Here is a 17,866-nt window from a genome sequence, read left to right on the forward strand (position 1 = left end):
CATCCTATTCCATCTATCACATGTAACCTCGTGGAATATTCTGACAAGTAATTTTTTGAAACATGATGGTGTGACAATGCATATTCCTCAGACTCAGATAATCAGACTGCCCCCAAAGCACTTTCCCAAATTGTGACACCACCCTTACTAGTACCGCCATGGCCTATCCAACAACCTCGGAGGTAAATCATTTTTCACCACAAATGTTTAGATGTAAATGCACGTGTGTACCTGCGAAACAGTAGCCCTTGCCTGACGAGTCCAGCAACAGACAGACAGTAAAACATGAGCACCTACCTTTAGCGCAGAGCGAAGCACCACGACTTGCCCAGCCGACTGTATCCACGGCTCACCATCCACTTGCACCGGTAAATCATTGTACAGCCAGATTTTTATCTGCAAGAAGAATTTTTGGAGAACATGAAGCATGTTATAATCAGGACATCCTGGTCAAGCTCAGAGAATCCATTCCTTCGCGGAAGGTTTTAATCATAATTGCATATCATACATGGCGTATCATAATATATTTATATCCTATACAGTGATTTAAATACTGAACATTCCTTCTTTTTTCTATATGAAAAAGATGGAAACACAGACAGCAACGACAACAATGCTATTGCACAAGTGTTTTTTCATGTTATAAAGATGAAAACTCAATACGACCGAGTAACAGATGTGTACTTTCATGCCATCACATTTTTCAGTACTTTTTAATCTCTCATAATAGAGTTTGTGTCTCAAATTACATCCTCTAGCACACGTACCTAACCACTTCCAGATGTTAGGCATCAAGAAACCTTGCTGCCGACGGCATATTCAGTATCAACTATACTCTTTTCCATGGATAACTGCGCCCCCCCTCCTGTGTAGGTGCAATGCCACTTACGTGTCCACCTTGTGCAATCCTCACACCGCCACGCAGGCCACTCTGTATCTGACCCATGTGCACGACTCCTGTGACGCCAACCACCTCCAGATTACCATCGTAGTGGTTCGGCTTGCTGAACTGGTCCTCCTTCTGTGGCCCCCACGGGTTAGCTCCTGATGCCCAGCTGTACACGCATGCAGAGAAAACATGAGCTAAACCTTGTGGCTCAGCAGATAAACATGTCATGTACCAGTGCATGGCGGATTTAGCTTAAATGTGCTGCTTCGAACCGACCAGCAACGCACCGCCACTTGACGAAACCTTTACATGCAGTGATATTAACAGATCGCAAACGGACAACTGCGATAACACGATGGTGATGATGATGATGATGATGATGATGATGATGATGATGATGATGATGATGATGATGATGATATGATGGCTAGCAAAGGTACTGTGATGTAGTTGCCAAGCACGCCTTAATGCAGCGTACCTGAGTATGTTGAGAATGATAATTCCTTCCAACTGCGGCAGCTCTACGTGCCGGCCATCCACCTCAAGCCTGATCTGGTTCTGCATGTCCTTGCACGACTTTCGGTTGAACATCTTGCGTAGTGATTTCTTGACGTACACCGTCTTGTTGTGCAACCTGAATGCAGATGGCGACACGTGTAAATTATGTGAACTTCCCCCTCGTTACAGATCGCACTACCGACACAGTCAGCTTCATCAGATACGCACTTTCGAAAAAAACGTAAAATTTTCATGACCAGCGAGTGGTACGCTTTTAGTAGCAAATCCTTGTTTTATACACATGAATGCACGCACGCACATACATTCGCCAAGTACACAAACACGTATGTACTTGCTCACATGCACATGTGTGAATTTATTTATCTATTTACGTGAGTATACCTGCTGTTGAACTTGTCTGGGTTCTCCTCCCTGGCCATATGGAAGTCAAGGCAGAGGTCAGCGTCCAATCCAATCCCAAAGTAGTTATTCATCACAAACATGGACGTCGTGTCCTCCGTGTTCTGTGGATTGCTGTTGCCTAGTGATGTTAGCGATTTGGTGTCATCTGCTGGTTTCTCGTCCGGATGAAACACAACAGTCCACCTGTGTGATAACACATTCATTATTACCTGGCAGTTATTCAGCCCCTGTTACCTGCCCATACCTATCAATAATGTAGCCCGTTACCTACCCATACTTGTCACTAATGAAACCCCTGTTACCTGCTTATACCTGTCACTAATGTAGTACCTGTTACCTGCCTATACCTGTCACTAATGTAGTACCTGCTTACTTATACCTGTCACTTAATGTAGTACCTGTACCTGCCTATACTGCATCACTAATGTATCTTACCTGCCTTACCTGTCAGCTTAGTACTTTACCTGACCTTCATAATTCAGCCCTGTAACCTCGCCTATACCCTGTCACAATCAGGCCCTGTTACCTGCCATATACCTGTCACAATTTCAACCCCTGTTACCTGCCTATACCTGTCACTTCAATACCCCTGTGTTACCTGCCTATTAACCTGTACAAATGTCAGCCCCCTGTTACCTGCTATTACCTGTACAAATTCAGGCTACAACTGTCACTAATTTTCGTATAATGTAGTACCTGTTCGGCGATGTCGGCCCTGCCTATTACTGTCAGACTAATGCTGCCCGTGGTTACCTGCCTATCACCTGTCCATAATGCCGCCCGTGTTACTCTGCGCTATACCTGTCACAAATTCAGCCCCTGTTACCTGCCTATACCTGTCACTGAATGCGTAGTAACCTGTCATAATGTACGTTACCTGTTACTGGCCTATACCTGTCACTAATTCAGCCCGTGTTACCTGCCATATACCGTTCATAATGTCCAGTAGCTGTTACTGGCCTATACCTGTCATCAAATTCAGCCCTGTTACCTGCCTATACCTGCACTAAATGCCGCCGGTTAGTTACCTGCTATTACTGTCACTAAAGTAGCTACTGTTACCTGCCTCATACTGTCCACTAATTCAGCCGCCTGTTACTGCCCATACCTGTCACTAATTCAGCCCCTGTGTTACCTGTCTATTACCTGTCACTAATTGCGCCCTGTGTTACCTTGCCTATACCTGTTCAAAATTCAAGCCCCTGTTACCTGCCTATACCTGTCACGGAATTCAGCCTGTTACTGCATATACCTGGTCACTAATGCTGCCCATGTTACCTTGGCCTATACCTGTGCACAACATTCAGCCCTTGTTACTTGCCTTATACCTGCACTTAATTCAGCCCGGTGTTACCGTGCCTAGTACTGTCACTAATGTAGTATCTGTTTACCTGCCTATACCTGTCACTAATGTAGTAACCTGGTTTACTGCCTATACCTGTCAGCTAATCAGCCCCTTGTTACCTGCCATACCTGTCACTAATTCAGCCCCTTGTTACCTGCCATATACCTGCTCACTAATGCGCCGTGTTACCTGGCCTTATACCTGTCACTAATTCAGCCCTCTTCACTGCCATGACCTGTCACTAATTCAGGCCCCTGTTTACCTGCCTATACCTGTCACTAATCGCCGCCCGTGTTACCTATACCTGATCACTAATTCGGCCGCTGTTACGCTGCCCATACCTGTCACTAATTCAGGCCCACTGTTACCTGTCTATACCTGTCACTAATGCCGCCCGTGTTACCTGCCTATACCTGTCACAAATTCAGCCCCTGTTACCTGCCTATACCTGTCACTAATTCAACCCCTGTTACCTGCCTATACCTGTCACTAATGTAGTCCCTGTTACCTGCCCATACCTGTCACAAATTCAGCCCCTGTTACCTGCCTATACCTGTCACTAATGTAGTACCTGTTACATGCCTATACCTGTCACTAATGTAGTACCTGTTACCTGCCTATACCTGTCACTAATTCAGCCCCTGTTACCTGCCTATACCTGTCACTAATGCCGCCCGTGTTACCTGCCTATACCTGTCACTAATTCAGCCCCTGTTACCTGCCTATACCTGTCACTAATGCAGCCCCTGTTACCTGCCTATACCTGTCACTAATTCAGCCCCTGTTACCTGCCTATACCTGTCACTAATTCAGCCCCTGTTACCTGCCCATACCTGTCTAATCGAATCTCCTCAGCATCGATCACATCCTTCAGCATGTTGAGAGGATCTTCACCTCCGGTGTAGCCAGGCCCCCAGCGCAGCACCCTCGCCAGGTCATTGCCTGTGCCCAGGGGTACAATCGCACACGGCGGTGAAGGGCATTCTGTAGCAAACACAGGCAAGGTTAGCCGCTTGTCTACAATCACCTCAACATTAACAGGTGCAGTGTATGTGCGTTGTGATAGACTGTTCCGACCATTCAGTGCTAAAATTAAAGGATCCGAGGTCTCCGAGTGTAAAAATCTAACAAAGTTGGACATGCACTACACAGTTTGATGTTTTATATAGTATCACTATATACCATCATATTTTAGTATGCACTGCTGGCCACTTGGACATAATAAAAGAACATATATGAGTATTCTAGGTGAAAGGTCAAGGTGAAAAGATTACTAAAATAGATGTTTTCCTGATCGAGCCATATACAAAACACAAGAAAGTGTTAGGTGATACCAAACTTCAAACACCTCAAAATTTGGAGAGAGTAGTAGGTTCAACTAGATCAGTATGTTTAAACTCTTGAGCACCATGATAATTGCAAGACTACAAACCAATCGTCATGTAGCTCATATAATGTGCTGCAGTGCCCGCAGGGGAAATCTACATCCAGGACCAGCAATGACCACTTGGACCCTCCAACATCCTTCATACTACTGGCATCCTACTGCTACTGTTGTGCATACTAATGTTATGTGTCTGTCTATAATGTGTTTCATACTACTGTCTGCGCTTAACACACAGAAAGCACTTCCCCCATACACCCGTCATGAAGGAGTAAGCCTGTCATGGCATCTTTACTCACCAGAGTCTTGGCCGACGTTGTCCAGGCAGGACAGCACCCATCCTACGGTGCCATCTCCTCCACACACCATGATCTTGTACTTCTTTATGTTGCGGAAAACATACAAGCTGAAACACATTGAAACCTACTGTCAGTAAAAGCGGCAAGAGTTGCTACGCACTTCCACTAGTGTACTGTCTGTCCATAGAGATAGATTCTATGGCCTGCATTCCACGCAAGAGCAGAAAAGAAACATGGAAATAATTTACATCCCTTTATCATTGCATTAACACATGGCAAACGGCAGATATCATCTGTGCTTAACTCAAACCTCATTAACATATAGCACTGACATTGACAACATTCAAATGAAACCTTGTAGTTTGGATTAATTTGGGGGATGAGTGCCTGCATTAGCAGTAGAGGCTAGCAAAAACAATTTTTTAACTTCTTTGTCGTGTTTGTAGCAGTCCCTTTTTTCTCCACTATGTACACTCAGCCCATTCAGCATGCCAAAAGTTAGAAAGAAAAGACGTCCACAAGACAATTCCTACACCCCTCGTCAAACGAGTAGCAAGTGATTTAACGCGGCTATACCAGCAGTTACCAATCTAAACTAGCCGTAGTCTATCCGTAACATTTCACTGCTCAACAAATATGAGGGCTGATACTTATACACATCAGTTACAATGCTCACCCGGCTAAAGGGCCGCCATTATCCAAGTCAAACACCTGATGAGGGTTGAGAAGTTTCCTGTAGGAAGTGATTAGGTCCAGGCCCTGACAGCCCCCACTCTTTACATTCACAAACACCAGCAGAGGCAAGACGTGTGTCGGAATCATATGCGCCTGCAAGGAAAACGACATGCGAATAAAAGTGACTGAAACATTTTCAACAAACGTGTGATTGTTTTCGATTACGAGTTGAATCTTTATTAGATGCCATTAGCACATCGCAATTTTGTACAAGAGTTCGTGCTCTACGCTTGTCGTTAAATACTTTATAGCCCCAACATTGTAAATCATCACAAAGGGGAATAACATCACTCTAACCTCACATCACTCTACTCACCTGTATGTTTGGCAGGAGCAGGACCAGCAACTGCTTGTCATCATACATGGCTTCCTGTAACCTTCCAAATGCCTTCACAGCCCTTTCACCATTCACGTATGTGATCACCAGCGATCCAAACTCATAGTATATTGGACCGATGGTGCTATACTTTAAATCTAGTAAAAAGGTGAACACAATTTTTAGAGGTGCCCCTAGGTGAGTTTTCTACAACCAAACAAACATGAAGTGTTGTATCACATTCAATATGGTTGGGCACATTAGCAAATGAAAGTGCACAGAATCAAAAGGTGCATATAGTATCACCATTGTTATTATCCTACAGGAAAATTCACAGGCATTACACAACACAGAATTAGCAGTGAGGAACTAGGGCATCTGACAACGTACCATTGCCTAAGAGTTTGACTAAAATGGTTTCATATTGCCTCTGCGAGAGACTTTCTGGCAGCTTCCCGACGAACAGGGATATAGATGGCCCGTGGGGGTCTTTCACTTGCTGGATGTAAAACCTCGTTACTTGCATTTTGTGAAGAGATTCCTGCAACAGATAGTACCACCACTTTAAACACAGGCTCAAACGTGTGTAATTCCGATAGAATACGTCGCAAACAATTGCTACCATACTATTCAACAAGGGGTTGCACAACAAGATAGTCATTGCTTGAATACTGGTTCCTTTTGCTGTGGCTTCTATATGATAGCAAATGAGACCGAAGCATGATTGAATTTCATCTTACCTTCCTAATTTGTTGCATAATTTGCCATGGGCACTCATCTCTTGTTAACTCTCTTTGTTGTACTGTAAAACAAGTGTGGTTATCAATTACATTCTACTAAATTCATTGTGATTTTCAAGTGATTCAGCATAACTTTCCAAATACGTTAGTAACAGAAGTTCAAAGCATAGCAAAACACTTCTTTAACTAGTTATTACAACCATAACTAACGATACACACATCATATATGATAATTTCATTGATAAACAACAACATATGAATTGTTTGTAATACAAATATACATTCAGCATCAACAAAATTCAGAACCTAAATGATGTCCCGTCGAATTGTATCGCCCTAGAAAAGCGAGCATTATTTAGGGTGCTAACATGCATAAATTTAATAGTGAGTGTCTCACATAAGTCCACCTTCTTTAAAGGAAACACATGCCTTGGTGTCCTTCCAAATTGTTGCAGAACCCTAAAATCTCTGAATAATCCAAAGGCAACGGTTGCCCTACCACAAACTAAATTTGACCCACCCCCGATACTTACTTCCGCGTTCTAACAACACCTCGACAAGTTTATAGTCTCCCGGCTCAGCACTGTCCATTCCAAACTTTTTCAGTGCATAAGAGATGACCTGGTCAGCGGACGTGTTGCTTGTCACAGGAATGTTCTTATATGGCACGGCAACCCTAGAGAGAAACAACGTATAATCAGAACACATCGCACATAAATTCTTAGGTAACCACATTTTATTTCCAGGTAGGCAGAGAGTCACTTTTCTCTCGCAGCGAACCCGTGTTTTCCCATCAGAATTTTTTATAATTTCTGTGGGAGCTTGTTCCTTTTTTTCACTGTGAGTTGTGAATGTTCATTTTCCTTGTATGATAGGGATATTTTCTGGGAACTTATTAATGCTGTTTTGTTACGTTAGGCCGGTAAAACACTAGGGTTTTGCATGGTACATAGCTGGGCTCTATCATCCGCTATTGAAACATCTACCTTTCTATTTTAATGAATCTCCAACAAAGCTAAATGTTCCCCATAATGCAATGTATACACTAAAAGCTACCCCCCCCAAAAAAAAATACCAGAACAATAACGTGCATTGTTACAAAATTTCGAATGTTAGCATTGCTGAGAAGTTTATAAATAGTGCAGACCTTTATCTTTTGCTCTAGCAAGAATACATTTAAAACTAACACAGCTTAAAGATCACGACATTTCTCACATTGTATACTGACAAAAGAAAAAAATACGTTTGGAGGAAGAGGGTTTTTCAACATGGATTTGTGGCTTAAAATCGTTCTTGTAATGTTTATACAGTAAGAACGCATCACGATGCCATTAATATAATTTTGGAAGCTTTGCTAAATTCTCATAATATTTTGATGATGTAGACAGGCTATATTATTTTGCTGTGCACTAAACACACAGCAACAAGGATATTAACGATAAGTCAAAAATTTGGTACAGTATACACTCTGCAACTTTATGGAAAATTGTAATATTGTAGATGCAGCCTGCTGCTACGACAACATACTACATGCATATCAAGAAATATTGCCGACAGCCGCTCAACCTAGGAAAAATCAATTCGCCAACAAGGGGGCTGCAACTCAACGCTGCTCCTGCAGGATGCTGCTGCCACCTGGTGCCAGACACGGCCAGCTGCCCGAAAAAACCAATTGCAGAAAGACCTCGCTGAAAACCTGTGCTGTACTAATGCAGATAGAGCTCTCTCCGCGTCCACGCAGGGACTGAGTAATGATTGAAACTGCGAACACTGCGCTGCTGTACGTGCTGCCTGTGTGACAACGACAGGCTGCTGCTATACGCATACATCCACTGCTACAGTGACACTTATATCGCATGCTGGGATGAGATATACTGGCGGGCAGATATACAGGCGCGCTGACATAATATAACATAGCCATTCGTCAGATGAGGGGCGAGATATGACGGCTTAAGAGACATGAGATCAGATAGGCAATACGTGGCGGGCTGATTCATACGTATCTGAACGTGACACGAGACAGCCTTTTACAGATGCGAGTGTGAGAGATTAGGATACCTATATCATACAGTCGGATGAGATACACAAGTTAGAACATATGACATTAGACAGCCATTCAGAACATGGTAGCATGACATAGACAAGCTAGGAGACATGACTAACAATTTATCACGTGGTGGGACAACATATACACAATCGATGACATTGAGGATTTAACATGATCGGATGAGATATACAGAATTAAAGACACTACGTCAGATAGCAAGATATCCCATGTTGCAATGAGAAACACAAGACACATCACCAGGCTATACAGACAAGGAGATACGATACCAGTTATCAATTTATCACATGGTAGGATAGGATATACCGTCAGACAGAAACTCCCACATTGCGGGGTGAGATATATAGGCTAGAAGACAGTATAGTAGGCAGGATAGTAGCACGAGATATACATACTAGTACACATGACATTAGACCATAGCCATTAATCAGATAATTAGATGGCAAAATAGGATGATGTACAGTGCAACTAAGTACCTCTAGACCTGTATCTACGAGATTCTTCAAGCAAAGATTTATCAACGGTCCCTGCGTGCGTAGCATGGGGGCATTTAACGATTGCATCCCCAAAACCAAGCTGTAGCAGCGGCTAGTGCTTACCGTCATCACAATCACCTTAGTCTAAGGAAACTGTACATCTTGCCTTGTGCTAAATGTTAACTATTACTTGCATAAATGAAACAGTATAAATCACCACCCAAAAGAAGAAATGCGTGCTGTGCGTTGAAGTCAGTTTGAAATTTGTAAATGTTAACCTTTAAGGGGAAGCACAAGACAACTGGGAAGAGGTTCTGTAGCAGATGTCACCAAACGACAAATAGGAAAAAAAGCTACCAATTTCCATGCCAGACAAGGGAATGCTGCGTGTTGCTCTCTGTGATCTCCACCGACACGCCCCCCTTCTCTCTCTCTCTCTCTCTCTCTCTCTCTCTCTCTCTCTCTCTTCTCTCTCCTCTCTCTCTCTCTCTTCTCTCTCCTTCCCTCGCCTCCTCTTCCCCTCCTCCTTCTATCCCTCCTTCTCTCCCTCTCTCCTCTCTCCCTCTCTCCTCTCTCCTCTTCCTTCTCTCCCTCTCTCCTCTCTCCCTCTCTCCCTCCCTCTCTCCCTCTCTCCCTCTTCCCTTCTCCCTCTCTCCCTCCTCCCTCCCTCCCTCCTCGCTCCTCCCTCCTCCCCCTCCCTCCTCCCTCTCTCTCTCTCTCTTCTCTCTTTCTCTCTTTCTCTTCTCTCTCTCTCTCTCTCTCTCATCTCTCTTCGCTCTCTTCTCTGCTTCTCTTCTCTCTTCGCTGTCTCTCTCTTGCTGGTCTCTCTCTCTCTCGGCTGTCTCCCTTCTCTCTCTTCTCTCTCTCTCCTCCTCCTCTCTCTCTCCCCTCCTCTCTCTCTACCTCTTCTCTCTCTCTCTCTCTCTCTCTCTCTCTCTCTCTCCGTCTTTCTTTTTCTAGTACAACTGAACCTCCGTTGTACGTGGTTGACGGCTAGGATACGAGGCAAGTAGCATCCCGAGTTTGCTCCTTTGCACCGGGGAAGTTTCAAAGACGGATTCTCTCATGCTCAATCACGATTTCAACTCGCCCCCACAGCTCACACACACAACAAGCGGACGCCACGAGCGAGAGTGGACGCCGGGTCACCTAAATGTCAGTCATGGTCGGCCTTGCGCTGTTCCCCAGCCCCGTGACAATAATTCATTCTGATGCATATCCAGCCAACTGTGGACAATTCATTAACTAGCCAATTATGGGTATTACGGCTGACGAAAGTGGCCTCCAAGATATGACATCGACTGTGTGTAAATCTCTCCCTCGTTCCATTCCAGAATTCCAAATTCAAGGCGATAGTAGCAACGATTGGTGGCAATGCAGACTGCTTGGGACAAGGAAAACGACAAGCCTTCCACAGGTTTTCGGATGTGGATTTTGTTTAGGTTAACCTTTACTACACTACACTGACTCAAGAGTACCTATTCGTCTCAACTTAGAACGTTTATTCCACAAGAGAATTGTAATTTTCTGCATTCAATTAAAAATTTAGACCATTTCATAAACTCTACACATGTACCCGGAGTTTTAGTTATGCACGTACAAAATACGTTGTAATTACTACCAAACAAGTGCTCAAGTTACAATATTCAAATTCACAAGTTTCATGGTTTTCTTGGTGAGGAAAACGTTTGCTCATGCTGTTCTGTTGCTCAATCTGTGTGAGGGATTGGCATGTGATAATCTGTGGGATGGATAGACAGTGATAATCATCTTTAATTAAAGGAGAGTTTGAATTTATTTTATTTTATTTTATTTGTATTAGTTTACAAGTTATAGATTTGTGGTTCGTAGAATGGAAAATTATTGCTATATAGTGATTTGAACTAACTGTGAACAATGTAAATTATTTGGGAGTCAGTGCAGTGTGATTGTTTCCTGGGTTAGGGTTGTGATACGCGTGTAGAGATAATGTAGGGGCGAGTACGGTAGCAGAAAGTATCTGAGTTGCAGCGTAGTCATTTCTGGTGCTGTTGCTGAGACTGATGTACTCGCCCCCTCTAGCAGCACCTGTCTTTGGCCTTCCTCCCACTAGTTCCTCCCACTTCTAAAGCCTAGCGCAGATCTGCGACTTTTTCATGCAACTCGACAGCAATTCTTGAATCGCTGCAAAAATTGCTGTGAAATCGCTACGTCTGCGGGAACGTGCAACTGCAACCCGTAGCGATTCTGGTCGCTTGTGACGAGTTGCAAGAAATTAAACTGTTTTGATTTTGAGCGACTCGTCATTCCCCAATTGCTCCGAAATTGCTCTAGAATTGCTTCAAAATTGCATGTATGCGCACACGCGGTGACACATCGACCGATCGCTTGTGGTTGCAGGTTGCATCGATGAGCAACCAAAAATCGCAGATCTGCACTGGGCTTAACCATCCTGCATCTAGGTATTCTTACATCTACTCGCCTCTCACCTCTCAACCCTTCTGCCTCAACTTTTCCACCTCTGGGTGCTTCTACCTCGGTGAGCCATCTAGATAGTCAACGTATCTAGCTAGGGCAGTATGTAGAGGAATTTTGAACTTTTTACACATCTGCCCCATGTTGTGAAATATTACACCCAGGCGATTCATTCACAAAATCATTTTTGGCACTACATCAATAGAATTTTCCAAGAGATGTTCTGTAGCTGGGAATACATATCTAAAACCTTACCCTTTCTTAATTTCTCCTGCATTTACTTTTCTGGCCTAGCACCTAATGACTGGGAGTTTTAGGAAGTGATAACTTCCGCGGGGTACGGTTAATAGTGTTGTCAATCGGTTGTAATTTCGTAATCGATCATCGGTTGGACCCAAGTAACCGATGATCGATTACAGTCGGTTACTCGGGGTGTTGAATTCCTGCGTGCGCGTAACGTCGTGTGCATGTATGTGCTTGTTTAGCCCTGTTTACTGTTTGTTTTGCACTATTTACTACTGTGTGTATAATACATGTACTGATTCTCATCACTTTTCCAAGTTTTCTTGTTCAAATTAAAAAAAAAAAAAATATATCGAGGCACTGTTCAACCGATGATCGAGTATAATCGATGATCGTGACATCACTAAGCGCTTGGTTCGAGGCACTGTTCAACCGATGATCGAGTATAATCGATGATCGTGACATCACTAACGATTAAACAAATCGAGCAACCTACCTTAGTGTACCAGGATAGACCTTTATGTAACCTCTGTCTGGGTCCTTTTCATTATATCGCAGAAAAATGGCAGGTCGACGGGCGTCCCGGCGCCGCAAGTTGCGGAGTGGCGTCTGCTCATCTAGCTCACGCTCAGTGCCCTCTGCTGGTAAAGAAAATAAAATAGAAATCAGACATCCAGACATCTTGAGCCATACGCAGATTTGCTCTTGGTGGACAGAGCTGGAGACGTGTGAAAGCATTACTTACAGAGGACGTAGTTAAATAAGACACATTTGCATGCTTAACATTTGTCACAATCCCGTAAATCCAAAGTTTGTGACATAAGCAGAAGACAGACACAGTTCTTCCTCGATGTAAACCAATACTGGAATCACCATACGCCATAGCATATTTATAAACTGACAATAGACAGGCAATAGACAGTCACCTTTGTCGACGACCTCAGTTACATAGTACTTCCTAGGGTCATCTGTGATGTGGAATGTTCTTAGTGCAGCCTCCTGCAATATAATCATATCCATTAATCTGCTACATAGATGAAACACTGCTGTTTTTCATTGTTCGAACGCAAACGTGAATTTGGGAATAACATGAAAAAGGCATCCGAACAAGCGCACAACGGAATCCATGAATGAAGATATGAATAAGATAATAGTTTAACAAATAAAAAAATAAACAAGAGTATGGCAATTCAGTAGTGTCCAGTGTGTCAGGGGTATGATTAATGATAAAATGAAATAACAGACATCTGAATCAATGGCTTTGTGATCAGCCATTAGTGTAGATTATATCTGTATTGTCCTCACTTCTGTGATGAATTTCGCTATTTTCTAGCATTGAGTGCCTTTCAAGTCAACAAGACTCCTCTCACTCTTCGTAAAAAAACTACAACACCTCCTGAAAACTCATCAGTATTTTTAGCTTAAGTCTGGCAAGTGAGCAGTGTGTGACTAAATCAATTTGAATGTTGCTGATTATACAGACATCACAATCCTACACCAAATGGATTATCTCCATTCATCTACAGTGACCAGTAGGCTCATGTTCTGTTGTGTCAGCCATGTTAGCATTGTGATGCTGTAACATGTACTCTTCTCTTCCAATGTCAATAATTTTTCATGAACATTACACAAAATCTCTCTACTTTATCCTGAAAGCAAACTTCTAGTCATGAGAAATACAGCAGCATCTCGTGATGAATATCAGCCAAGTGGCATGTATTTGCAAGCTTGCAATGTGCAGTTAATCTTCAGTATTCTCATACGACTGCCCCTCTGCATCAGGCCAATAGCAAAACAATGTCAGTTACAATGAAAGTGTAGGCCAGGGTGACATACAACTCTGTTCTATTATACACTAATATAGCTCAGCGCAACGCATGGCCAGAGATCAGTCACTAAAAAACTCCTATCTACAAGGTTTTCCTTACTTTACTGCAGGAGCACAGCTTTGACATCATGTAATTATTAATTGCATTGATTACTTATTTATTGTATTAGCAGAATGTCAATGATACATAATTGATGAGCATCAGTGTAACAGGTACCTTGTAAATAAAAATAAACTCCTGAAGAGAAAGTGCAGGTGCATACAATACAGCCTCTTTCATGTCCTAAACATACAGATATTCAATGCTCTGAGATTGTAATCAGATGGCACTGGATGAATACTAGCATTGTGATCTGTTAATTTAGAAAATAATTTGCGCGACATTAAAAAAACATTCAGCTTATGAATGAAACATTAGCGACAGATACGCAGTTTGTACTGCCCAAATAATTCATGATTTATTTTATTTTACTAGAACAGCAAACAGTGCTGCCATCTATGGCTGCTGCAGCTAGCTAATGTGCAAGCAAACAAAACTACTAGTTACTCAGACATTTTCACACTCACATCAATAATATCCACTTCTATATGATTATAACAAGTTAATGACATACCAAGAGCACTACTACCTCACCAAACCATACACTTTGAGGTATCAGTGCATTTCTGCAACTCGTGTTACATGGTAACACCTGCAAGTCACACCAGCTGTGACATGCCAAGGCACATTACTCACCAAAATCTGTTGAGCACTCGCTGATTTCATGACCGTTATTGTCCTAAACTGCCGTCGCTTCAACGATGAATCTCCATCAAACACCTTTATTAATTCTGAAAAATTGCAACAAAGTGACAATGCTTACGCTGCAACGTAATATACTTCCTAATTGTATAAATAAATACATTTCTTGTGCCCTACTGGGCTACTGGCCTAGTGGGCTAGTGAAGAGATTCTCTCAGTTCTCACTGGCGGGTGCCGCCGCATACTAGGCTCTCTTCTTGGCACCGTTTCCACACTCTATCTTTTTTGCTGAGTAGCAGAGAACCAGTGTGTACCATTTTTCAAGTCTTTGGTATGACCCGGCCGAGAGTCGAACCCACGACCTTCCACATGCGAGGCGAGCACTCTACCAATTAAGCCATCGCAGCGGTTTTCCTTCTAATTGTATTAAAATAATATACACTAAATAATACATTAATGATTCTACTTTACAATGGACATTGTAATCAATTCCTGTTGCATTCACCCGGACTAATCTGATGCCGAGACTTCGGCACCTATCCACCACATGCTCGTAGATAAGTATAGAAACCAACCTTCATCTCTATCCTTATCCTTGTCCTTGTCTTTTGTGCTGCCAGTCGAGGATATAGTTGGGTATTCATCATAGTCACGGGTGGCACTCTTCAGGTCACCACTTGATGACCACTCCTCTGACATGCTGCGAGCTGCTGCAACACGCAATCACATACACACCATGTATTGCCTTGCTCACCTACACACATACAGACTAGTGTTGTCAATCGGTTGTAATTTCGTAATCGATCATCGGTTGGACCCAAGTAACCGATGATCGGTTACAATCGGTTACTCGGGGTGTTGAATGCCTGCGTGTGCGTAACGTCGTGTGCATGTACGTGTGTGCATCATCATGTATGTGCTTGTTTAGCCCTGTTTACTGTTTGTTTTGCACTGTTTACTACTGTGTGTATAATACATGTATGTTAATAAAGGATAACTTGTATAGTAGCAATGATATCTCTGATTTTCATCACTTTTCCAAGTTTTTTTGTTCAAGTTTTACATTGATTTCGAATTTTTATTTTTTTATTTTTTTTTCTCCGATGAAATCGATTATGGATTTTGATAACCAAGCCAGAGATGCCAACACATATTTGAAGCAATCTGTAGTTTCTGGCCATCAAATTAGTAGTTCGAGGGTCACGTAATGACCCGAGTTTGCTAGGGGGGTCCGGCATGCCCCCCGGAAATTTTTTTTATTCTGAGATGCAATTTCCTGCCTTCTGAGGGTCAAAAATGTCAATAAATTGACAAAAAATGACAATAACTAACAAAAACAAATTTTTTTTCGATCACAGTGAAATTCGTAGTTTGATACAAACTGGTCGTAGTGGTGCAAAAGAAATAGAAATTCGTATGAAATACGGATAAATCGTAGTGGTTGGCATCTCTGCCAAGCGCTTGGTTCGAGCCACTGTTTAACCGATGATCGAGTATAATCGATGATCGTGACATCACTAATACAAACCATGTATTGCCTTGTTCAACCACACACATACACACCATGTATTGCCTTGTTCACCCACAAACATACACACCATGTATTGCCTTGTTCACCCACAAACATACACACCATGTATTGCCTTGTTCACCTACACACATACACACCATGTATTGTTCACTACACACATTACACCACCATTGTATTGCCTTGTTCACCCACAAACATACACACCATGTATTGCCTTTTTTTCACCCACAACCATTACCACACCAATGTATTGCCTTTGTTCACCTACCAACACATACATACCATTTGTATTGCCTTGGTTCAACCACACACCACACATTACCATGTATTGCTTTGTTTCACCCACAAACATACCACACCATGTATTGCCATTGTTCACCCACACCACATACACACCGATGTACTTTACCCTTGTTCACCCACAAAACATACACACCATGTTATTGCCTTGCTTCAACCACTACACACACAATACCCATGTATTGCTTTGCTTCGACCCACAAACATACACACCATGTATTGCCTTGTTTCACCCACACACAAATACACACCATGTATTGCCTTGTTGTCACCCACAAAACATACACACCATGTATTGCCTCTGTTCACCCACAAACATACACACCATGTATTGCCTTGCTTCACCTACACACATACATACCAACTGTATTGCCCTTTGCTTTCAACCACACACACAGCATACCATTGTATTGCTTTGTTCCACCACAAACATACACCACCATTGTATTGCCTTGCTCACCCACACACCATACCACACCATGTATTGCCCCTTTGTTCACCCACATAACATACCACACCATGTATTGCCTTAGCCCTCACGCCACACACGATTACACACCATGTATTAGCCTTGTCACCACACACATACACACATGTAGTGCACTTCGTTCACCACACACATAACACCATGTATTGCCTTCGTTGCACGCCTACACACATTACACACCATGTATTGCCTGTTCAACCTACACACATTACGCACCATGTATCTTGCCTGTTCACTACACACCATACACACCATGGTATTGCCTTGTTCACCTACACACATAATCACCATTGTATTTGCCTTGTTCACCCACACACATACACACCATGTATTGCCTTGTTCACACCACATTACAGGGACACACCATGTATTTGCCTAGTGTTCACCTACACACATACACACCATGTATTGCCTTTCGTTCACCTACACACATACACACCATGTATTGCCTTGCTTCATACACACATACACACCATGTATTGCCTGTTCACCTAACACACATACACACCATGTATTTCGCCTTGTTTCACCACTACACAGACACTACCATTGTATTACCTTGGCTCACCTACACACATACACACCATGTATTGCCTTGTTCACCCACACACATACACACCATGTATTACCTTGCTCACCCACACACATACACACCGTGTATTGCTTTGTTCACTCACATGCAAACACATTATGTATTGCTGTCCTCATGGCGACCTATAATCACGACTCTATGCTTCCTGCTGTATTACACATTGTGTACTGCCTTTACTACTGCATCTTAACTTACTTACCCCCATTATATTACCATTACTTTGCCATACCTACTGTACCCATAATTTACTATACCTTCTGTACCACCTTGCCACACAACCCCTACTGTATTACACCTACATTACTATACCTTCTGATTTGACATGCTGCACCAGATCTGTTGTAAACTATTTTTTACAACTTTACCCCTACTGCCATAAACGATGCAGTATTACTGCTACCATGACCATATCTATACTCTCCATCGATACAGATATGACCACGCTGCTACTGTATTCACCAAAGTAGCTTCACCCATGCTGTACCACCACTGCTATATTTGGGATACATACCATCGTGG

General features: G+C 42.7%; 1 protein-coding gene and 1 long non-coding RNA gene across 6 annotated transcripts in view; both read right to left on the reverse strand.

Moving 5' to 3' along the window:
• LOC106808346 (diacylglycerol kinase theta-like) overlaps nt 1-17,866 on the reverse strand; it is a 95,552-nt gene that overhangs the window by 7,110 nt on the left and 70,576 nt on the right. For 2 of the 5 annotated variants that reach the window (XM_014811053.1, XM_014811070.1), the window contains exons 7-21: nt 15,013-15,147; nt 14,432-14,526; nt 12,794-12,866; nt 12,364-12,505; nt 7,163-7,305; nt 6,630-6,691; nt 6,280-6,430; nt 5,890-6,047; nt 5,515-5,666; nt 4,839-4,945; nt 3,989-4,139; nt 1,790-1,993; nt 1,368-1,523; nt 890-1,055; nt 298-396 (exon numbers count right to left, since the gene is read on the reverse strand). In XM_014811053.1, the coding sequence (XP_014666539.1) occupies nt 298-396; nt 890-1,055; nt 1,368-1,523; nt 1,790-1,993; nt 3,989-4,139; nt 4,839-4,945; nt 5,515-5,666; nt 5,890-6,047; nt 6,280-6,430; nt 6,630-6,691; nt 7,163-7,305; nt 12,364-12,505; nt 12,794-12,866; nt 14,432-14,526; nt 15,013-15,147 (1,994 nt within the window). Of the gene's footprint in view, nt 1-297; nt 397-889; nt 1,056-1,367; nt 1,524-1,789; nt 1,994-3,988; nt 4,140-4,838; nt 4,946-5,514; nt 5,667-5,889; nt 6,048-6,279; nt 6,431-6,629; nt 6,692-7,162; nt 7,306-12,363; nt 12,509-12,793; nt 12,867-14,431; nt 14,527-15,012; nt 15,148-17,866 lie in introns of all 5 variants that reach the window. The other 3 variants (XM_014811036.1, XM_014811061.1, XM_014811045.1) reach the window with 2 other exon arrangements.
• LOC106808386 lies at nt 3,421-3,832 on the reverse strand. Its single transcript, XR_001393770.1, has 3 exons — nt 3,814-3,832; nt 3,524-3,638; nt 3,421-3,453 (listed from the first exon to the last, which is right to left on the reverse strand). It is a non-coding gene; the product is annotated as an uncharacterized LOC106808386 (long non-coding RNA).

The sequence above is a fragment of the Priapulus caudatus genome, unplaced genomic scaffold (genome assembly GCF_000485595.1).
Source record: "Priapulus caudatus unplaced genomic scaffold, Priapulus_caudatus-5.0.1 Scaffold13, whole genome shotgun sequence".
NCBI lineage: Eukaryota > Metazoa > Priapulida > Priapulimorpha > Priapulimorphida > Priapulidae > Priapulus > Priapulus caudatus.